A 9,017-nucleotide genomic window follows, 5' to 3' on the forward strand; every position below is an offset into this window, starting at 1 on the left:
ATATATATATATATATATATATATATATATATATATATATATAATTTTTATATTTTTCTATTATTCTATGCCATATTCCTTTGAAGCCAGCATTGGTACCCAGTAAGCCCCAGTGATCCTTCATTTCTACTCTTTCCATCAGTGATGGAGGTAGAAGTGTGTAGCTGTACTTGACTTTGTATTTGGGTGCTGGACATTTGAATCTGGTAAATATGCTCATGCAAACATTCATACCAATGAGCCACCTCTAACTCTCCCACCCTCTGAAAGTAATCTGTTGTCTTACATTATACTATCTATGCCTGTGGCACTTACAAGGTGACATATTCCGTTCTCACACTTCGCTAAAGGATGACCTTGTTTTGTTTGAGAAAGAAAGTATAATACAAAGTCACATTGTAATTCAATCTTTCCATTCTGTCCACCCCAGGGGAACAGCAGAGAATCATTTGGCCTTCCTTTCTAGCATACCAATCAGTAGGGACAGACAAAGGCCAGACTGGGATGAAGGAGACATCAGAGGCATCTGTGTTCCTGGAATCCTAATAGTGCTCAGAAGTCTGGGCTTTATATCACCATCTAAAGAGGAGAGTGCAGAAGGGCAATGTGTCTGAAATACCTTTTGCTGCTGATCAAATATATAGCCCTTCAAAACAGGCTGTTTCATGGAGGAAAAAAATCTGCCACATTCTAAATTCTGAATATAGTTAACATAGAAATCAAATTGTCTGGATTAATAGATGGAATAAGGGAAAACTTCTTTCACCTTGCCACTGTTTGTCAACTTCTAGCTATCCTTTAAAATGTAGCCTAGCCATTAGTTTGCTGGTATTACATGTGCTGCCTACCAGAAAGGTTAACTAACGTGCTCCAAGTGTCCGCTTTGTGGGTGTACCTCCATGGACAGCTCAGAGCCCGATACATGGCCATTGCTGAGAAACCCCTTATGGAACCAATGAGAAGAAATGCACACTTGGACCTCACAGAGTAGCAGGACGAGTCACTGTAGGATGACACACCAAGAAGCGAAAGGTTAGGGAGTAATTGAGTGAATTACTCAATGGCTTTTGGATTTGGCATTAAAAAAAATTCTAAGATATATTTCAATGCATGCTTGCCTTGAGAATAAATCATTTTATTCCGTAAATAATTTATATCACTTAGTGAAAAATAAACCACTGACTCTGGTTCCAACACAGAAGTTGACAATACTCAGAGTTGTCTGTAGTTCATGCTACATTCTTTATCTGAATATCTGCAATCAAAAATGACCTCCAAATCTAAAACTTTCTGAGCACAGACAATATATTACATGCAAAATATTCCAGTCTTATTTTGTGATGTGCTATACTGAAAAACAGGTGCAAGTTTCCACTTCCTCAAAGTCTTTATGGGAACAGATTCTCCCAGCCTCTTCAACTGTGATAAACTTTGTTTTATGTACAAAGTTATTAAGACTATGTATTACAGAGATTTACGTTCAGGCTGTGTGTATGAGGTATGTACATGAAGCATATGTGAATTTTATGTTTGGATTTGAGTTCCCTCTCAAATGATATCTCACTGTGTTGTGCAAATACTTGGAAATCTAGAACTGAAGCTTAAACCACTAGGTATCCAGCCGGGCAGTGGTGGCACACACCTTTAATCCCAGCACTTGGGAGGCAGAGGCAGGCGGATTTCTGAGTTCAAGGCCAACCTGGTCTACAGAGTGAGTTCCAGGATAGGCAGGGCTATACAGAGAAACCCTGTCTCGTAAAACAAGCAAACAAAAAAATCAACAACAACAACAACAAAAAAACAAAAACAAAAAAATCAAAAACAAACAAACAAACAAACAAACAAACAAAAAACCCCACTAGGTATCCAAATAGGTCAGCAGCAGTCACTATAAACAGTTAAGTTACAAACACAAAGTGGAAGCCACTGGAACCGGTTCCCATTTTGCTAAGAGTAATGAGGAAAGCAAAATAGCAGAGCCAGACTTGGGACCTTGAATTAATATGAAGTAAAATACTTATTATCAAAATGAATGCTGAATGTGGAACTGTTTTTTTAAAATGACTTGGTAGAAAGTTTCACCACAGGAGCCTAAGATTCAATCATACACATGTTACCATAGGTATAATGTCATATCATCATTTATGTTTAAAATAAATATAGAGAAAAGCAGAAGCTATAATACCCAAAGTATATCCAACTCATGGGAACTCGATATGTTATCCTCAAGGACCCCTATCATGATACCATGTCACATTTTAGCAGCTATAACTTCCTCCCACTGCTGTCATCAAGCTGTGTGGTCTGCTAGGTACTTTTAAGAACCAGAAAACTAAATGGATGGATTTACTTTTGAAAGGAGACTGATCCTTAACACATGAGAAGGTCCTGTAAAAAGACTAAGAATAAGATTGGAAATGCTATCCTAGCTTCCTGATTCTTCAACTACCTAGAGGTAAGAAGACAACCACAAAAGCACCAGTCACAAAACACATGAGCAGATGCCAGAGTGTTCTAATTGTGTCTCGCAAAGATGATGCTCTCTTTCCATCTTTTGAGGGTCTTCAACTAGCTTAGACATTACTCATGTCTTTAGCACACTGTGGTCTGGCATGAGAAGGCCTAAATTTCTCAGTTTTCCTTTGGAGCTAGGCAAATATCATTCTGGAGGAGAGTTTTTTAATATGTCAAAGAAACAATTTCATTTCTACATAACTGACCTTCCCCACAAGAAAAAGAAAAACACAATCACATATGGCCAGTACAGTTGATAAATATAGGGGTACAGTGGCAGCCATGAGGTTGTTGATATTTAAGTGATAGCCTTATGTAGAACTGATGTTAAAAAAAAAGTGTTGTCCAGGGAACAAACATATTCTTTTTGATCTTGATAAAGGCATTGAAATCCACTGGGCCTCAGTCTTCCAAAGAATGGTCCTGGAGCTGACATAGCATTTCTGGATGTGCATGACCACAAGTGCATCATCTTTCCTATGCCTTCATCTGTCTAATCTACTGGACGTCTGACCCTCCACAAATATAAAGCAAATTGACTTTAAAGGTCCCTGATGAATCTGTCACTCTTAGGGATATCTTACTCAAATATCTACTCAAGTAGATAATTATCTCACATATCCATGAAGTAGCAAGAAAGACATTTAAAACTCTCCACAATCCCTAGTTCACCCCTACTATGCAGGTTCCCTTTATAACCCAGGAGTTTCTGACTAAAATTTTTCAACAGTGTCTGCACAATGCCAGGGAGCACCATCCACACAGCACTCTCTAAGGAAGGTGCCTTTAGATCTGTGAAAGGTGTTTCTGGACTCTTATCTTCACCCCTGCCTAGTGACGTGACCCTTGGCTGGCTAGTTAACAACTCTGATTCTGTTTCCTACTCTGTAGAGATAATAAATTGTATTTCGAAGGGATGCATTCATTCCAAGTAAGATAACGTATGTAGAGACATTTATGAAGGGTAGACTACCGACAGCAGTCTATTTTCTAAAACATCACAAGCTGTCATATTTCAAAGTAAAGTGAACACTGGAATGTACAACTTGTGACCTGAATATAAGGTGATAAGAAAAGAGTTTTTCAAATTAGGGAGAATGTAACCTACTAAAGATGAAAGGGGTTCACACAATAAAGGGGTCAGTCTAGAGTGATCCAAGAAACACCATTTTTTAACTTTCAGAATTATCTAATATGAAGGAAGGAAGACAAATAAGAGTACTAATTCATTAAACTGTGTTGACACAACTGTTATCCAAGATTCACAACTGTTTTAATAAAACAGATTGCATTCATTAGGGACATACAGGCTGCCAGCAAATTACAACATGCTCAATACAAACTTTTTTGTTCTTCTAAGGAATGTAGAAACAGCCAATATTTAACCCAATAAATTATTTAGTTCCTTAGTCAAAAAATAATTAGACAATAAACTATGCCCTAGGAATTATAGATTCTCAGAACTATGGAACTGAAATCCTCTAGTCTATTATCAGGTACTATACTTGGAAAAACTAAAATCTAAAGAAATAAAACAAACACCTAGAATCACAGGAGGCAATATTAGTTCTGGTGTCTGGTCTCATAATCTTATTCTTTTTTCAGATGACAAAAACACAGTCTAGTTTTTATCCACTAGGCATACTACCTGGTTAGTATTTGAAATACGGGTTTCCATCTCAGTGCTGCATCTTTAGGATTCACAAGGGGATAGAAGGTTATAGAAGATAGGGCCAGGGGCCAGTAGCCACAGCTGGGTATGACTTCTGAGAAATATGAGTATATTCCATGTGATTGAAGACCATGTAAGAGAAGGAGGTGCTCCTACAACATTGGGTTTCCTACACTCCTTCTCGCAGTGGACAAACGCAGAGAAGTACAATGCTTACGTACAGTCCTCTCAAAGAGTCACATGGGTACCAGTATGAATGCCACTGGAAATGCCAACCTCAGTGAATGTTTCATAACAGGAATAAGTCTGGCGGTAAGCCAGAAGAGAAAAACCACATCTAATGAAGAACAAATAAAAGCATCCTTTACTCGATAACTTTCTACTCACTAAAAACAGCCACAAGTGGTCCTAACACATTTTTACTATGCCCATATACCAAACTGATTAAGGATGGGGTTTTAAATCAGAATTAATTTATCATTTATCAGAGGCACGGGCATAGCAGGGGAGTATAGATCTCATTATATTTTCCAAATAGGTCAGTGTTTGATGCTTCCTTTCTACACTTGTCTTTCAGTTTTATGCAGTATGAAGTGGCCTCCTTAAAGAAAGCACACACCATCCATCATCTCATATGTTTGAGAACTAAACAGGGGAGCTACACTGTAAGATTGCCTTGATACATAAGATGTTCTGAGGTTTCTAAGAAATAACTATCCACAGGAACGATAATGAAGTCAGCAGTGTATTCTCAATGGAACATCTCATAGACAAATAGCAAAGCAGGCATGAGCATATGGATTGTTCTCACAGAGTAATGCACTGTATACTATAGTCATATGGAAGACAGGAGAGGCCAAGGAGAAGATGCAACATCCCTAATGAGACCGTCTCTTAGTATTTGATGACAGCAAAGTTGGCACAGTTAAAAAAATATTTTTCTAAATCAGAAAAGAGATCAGTGCAAAGACCATGGTTATAAAATATCTTCCCCAATTTGGAGTGAATGCAAGGTTTCCATTTTTAGCCTCTTGGGTTTCCTAAAACACTGGAAAGACAAATGTAGCCACCCTTAAATGGTTCTCTTTATTTTGAGTGCCAATGCTTGCCCCTTAATCCTGGCCTGGAATACCAATTCATCTTTGTGCACTGTTCCTGAATAAACAAGAATGGCCTTTGATAGACAGGTCTGAATGTGAAATGCCCTCCAGAGTGTGATGGAACACCTGGCCTCCAGTTGGTGGCACTGTTTTTGGAGATTGCAGTACCTTTTGGACATGGGCCTTACATTTAGGTGAATGGACAAGTTTGAAGGCTATATCTGCTTCCCAGATGTAGCTATTTTAGCCACTCTAATTGTCAATACATTTCTCCCACCAGTAAGGGACTGCATTCCTCTGAACTGTCAGCCACAATAAATCCTTTCTTCCTTAAGTTGTTTCAGTCAAGTGTTCTATTACAGTAATAAAAAAGAAAAAAAGACAATAAAAGACACCGAGGTCAATATCAGGAGGAATTTGAAAAATATCTTGAAAAGAAAAATAGGAGGGATGCGGACAAAGTTCTGCAATAGAATTATAGCAAAAGAAACAAAGAGATCAAACTGAAAAGCGTTTCAAATAAATAAAAAAAGATAGGCTTGTTCTCATAGTACACACCATTTTAATTAAGTAGAAATGTTTTCTAAAAATATCAGCTTTAGATGAAAGCACGGCTTTGCCCATCAATGTGGCATATCATAGCTACTTCCAAGCATTTTGATGCTTTTGTTTGGTTTTAATTATGTTGCTCAACAGCCGGCTTCTTATATGAAAATGAGTGTAAGGAAAGAGGACAATAAGTGCCCACTTACCTCCCATAATTTTGGATTGGCAGTTAATAAACTCTGGCTTCCTGTCTGTGAGGTACCTCTGGCAGGTATGGTGGAGGATCTGGAAGAAGGTGCACTTTTCTGAGGCCGTGCTAGCAACCCACTGGTCAAAGGCATTTTCAAACAACAAATCAAACTCTGCAGAATCCTGGAAAAGACAGTGGAATAACTACTGATCTTGACCTACACAAACTTTTGCTGTGAGCTCTGTCTCGTCAAAAGATGCATAAAAACTAAAACAAAGACCCACAAGATATGAACCATACATTTCTTCTCTACCAGGACCTAAATTCATAGAGAGTTTGCACATCTTTGTCAAGCAAATAAATCCAAACTGTACTGTATTTAGAGATGTCCCTTGGAAGCTAGTGCTGCAGGAGTTAAGATTTGTGTTAGCATTTTGACCATATAGCATCTACCTAATTACCAGAAAAAAAAAAGATTCCTCTAAGTTCTCAGCATTATGATTTGTTAATATTTTATACATGGATCAGAAAGAGCTTCCCTTTCTTACTTCAGTACTTCATTGATGTTTGGGGATATTGTGATGTGTATGCACAAAAGGAAATGGGTCCCTTGAGTAGATGCTTACATCATAACATATTTCTATAGGAATCCTAATTCATTATTTTAAACTGCTGTTAATTTATTGGCATTAGGAGGCAAATGAAATTCTGACAAGCCTGGGGTTCTCATATAGATACTCAGGGCCATGACTCATTGAACTCTGCTCTTTAGTGATAGACATTGCTGGATACAGCATCTTTCCATATGCATTCTCTTGGATTTCTCTATCAAACATGAAAGATTTATAATTTCCCCTAGGATAGTAACAGAGATGGGGTAGTTTTGGTCACACAACTGAAATAGCCTTGTAAGAATGACTCTACCTATCCTCACCACCACTGTGCTAAAGCAGAGTCATCATGTGAAGAGAATTCCTTGGCTCAGAATTCACTCACCCGATTAGGATCAATACCATTAACTTGGCGAAGCTGCTCAAGCATCCATTGGGATCTTCGGACAAACGATGTGGAGCCCTCAAACTGTTTGACCTTCGTGATAGATGCCTGTGTGGGTTTCTTGTTTGTCACTGCCAAAAAGAAAAAGGAAAATACACTTGGATTAGTGGGCAGGCATATTGGCTGATTTCCTCCTTCAGTGTTATTTTTATAGGACACCAAATATGCATGTGCCTGGAGAGAAGATGAAAGTTGTCTTTGGGGAGAGGTGAATGCAAGAGAAGAAGAAGTTATAACCTCCCCTCTCAATGCAGCTTTAATACAATTGTTGCTTCCTTTGTTATCACACAATTGAACTGAAGATATCTGAACTGAATAACATCAAGTAATTTAATAGAGGCTACAAGTGAACAATTACAGCTCTCGGAAAAAAGTGCACAGGGCAATCAGACACCAGGTAGGGCTCATTAGGAAGGCTGAATTTTAAGTGAGGGGAAGGTTACCAATTCCTTGGGGGTAGCTACCAGTCTTATTTCCAGTTTTATAGTTCATTGAAAATACTGAAGCACAGTAATAGACTTGACTTTATAGCATGACCCAGTTTGTATCTAGTTTGCATCTGATTAAGACTATCTGCCTGGCATCCTGGGCACAGTTCCAACATGAATTCTTTTATTCACGAAACCTGGGGACCAGGACAATCACTCCACCTTGAGCAGTTCTAAATCACCTATGCTTCAGGCAGGTGGACAGCATCATCTCTCAGGAGATGTTAAGCACAGGTACTGGTAAACAGGCAGCCCAGACATTTCTAGGTTTGCTTATTTTGGGATTTTTAGGTTCAAGGATGGTAGAGGAGGTAATTACATATGTTGACAAGCCTTTCTGATGAGCTATGGAACTATATGTGCAGAAGTCAGTGAGAGTAAATGGCAAAGCCATGAATGCCTAGGAAAAACTAAACACCACGGCTGCGATGCATTTGATCCCAGTCACTGCCGTTAGGGAGAGTGTGCATCTGGGGAATATTTCCCCCTTGTTTCTAACAACTATACAGACACTTAGCAGGTGGCAAAAAGAGTTTCCAGACATAAGGGAGAGAAAGAAATTGCTCTAATAGTTAGTGACAAGAAGCCTCTATAGGGCTGCAGAGATGGCTCACAAGTGAAGAGCACTTGTTTCTCTAGCACAGGTCATGAGTTTGGTTCCTAGTACCCATGTAGGGAGGCTCATAATTACCTGTAACGTTAGCTCTAGTAATGGAGAGAGACAGACAGATAGACAAATAGACAGACAGACAGACAGACAGACACACACACACACACACACACACACACACACACACACATTTTAAACAGAAACCTCTATGGTTCAGGTATCCTAAAGCTTATTACTGAAATAGAAAAAAACCTAAGAAAGAAGACAAAGGGGTCACTCTGCCATTAGCTGTGGTGAGCATCTCCAAGTCACAGTATGACTTTTATGGCCTTAGAACAATCTTTCTTTGTCCCTAACCTGAATTTAGCCAATGCTTTACTTGTTATTCATTACTTCAGATATATCTGGATACAAGACTCTGAACACTTTATCTTAATTGCATTTAATTTTGTGGTTAGAAAGCCATCATTCCCTCAGTACCCCAATTACAAGAAGTGCTATAGACTCTGATCACAAATAGCCTTTCACAACATTCTCTAGCTCCATGGTTCTCAACCTGTGAGTCATGACCCCTTTGGGAGTTGAAGGACCCTTTCTCAGGGGTTTCCTAAGACCACCAGAAAACACAAATATTTATACAATGATTCATGAAGTAGAAAAGTTACTGTAGTGAGGTAGCAACAACAGCATTTTAAGGTTCTAGGTCATCACAACATGAGGGTTGCAGCACCAGAAAAATTGAGAATCAGTGCTCTAGATTCTTGAAACCAGTGGGAATGACAGTTTTTCTACACACACACACACACACACACACACACACACACACACACACACACACACA

At 38.8% G+C, this 9,017-nt stretch overlaps 1 protein-coding gene across 1 annotated transcript in view; it reads right to left on the reverse strand.

Annotated features, from left to right (window-relative positions):
- The window catches only part of Stxbp6 (syntaxin binding protein 6), a 212,968-nt gene that overhangs the window by 39,552 nt on the left and 164,399 nt on the right, over positions 1–9,017 (reverse strand). Inside the window, exons 3-4 of the mRNA XM_028757467.1 lie at positions 7,019–7,149; positions 6,039–6,204 (exon numbers count right to left, since the gene is read on the reverse strand). Coding sequence (XP_028613300.1) covers positions 6,039–6,204; positions 7,019–7,149 — 297 coding nt within the window. The remainder of the gene's footprint in view (positions 1–6,038; positions 6,205–7,018; positions 7,150–9,017) is intronic.

This window comes from Grammomys surdaster, unplaced genomic scaffold, assembly GCF_004785775.1.
Source record: "Grammomys surdaster isolate TR1022 unplaced genomic scaffold, NIH_TR_1.0 126163, whole genome shotgun sequence".
Taxonomy (NCBI): domain Eukaryota; kingdom Metazoa; phylum Chordata; class Mammalia; order Rodentia; family Muridae; genus Grammomys; species Grammomys surdaster.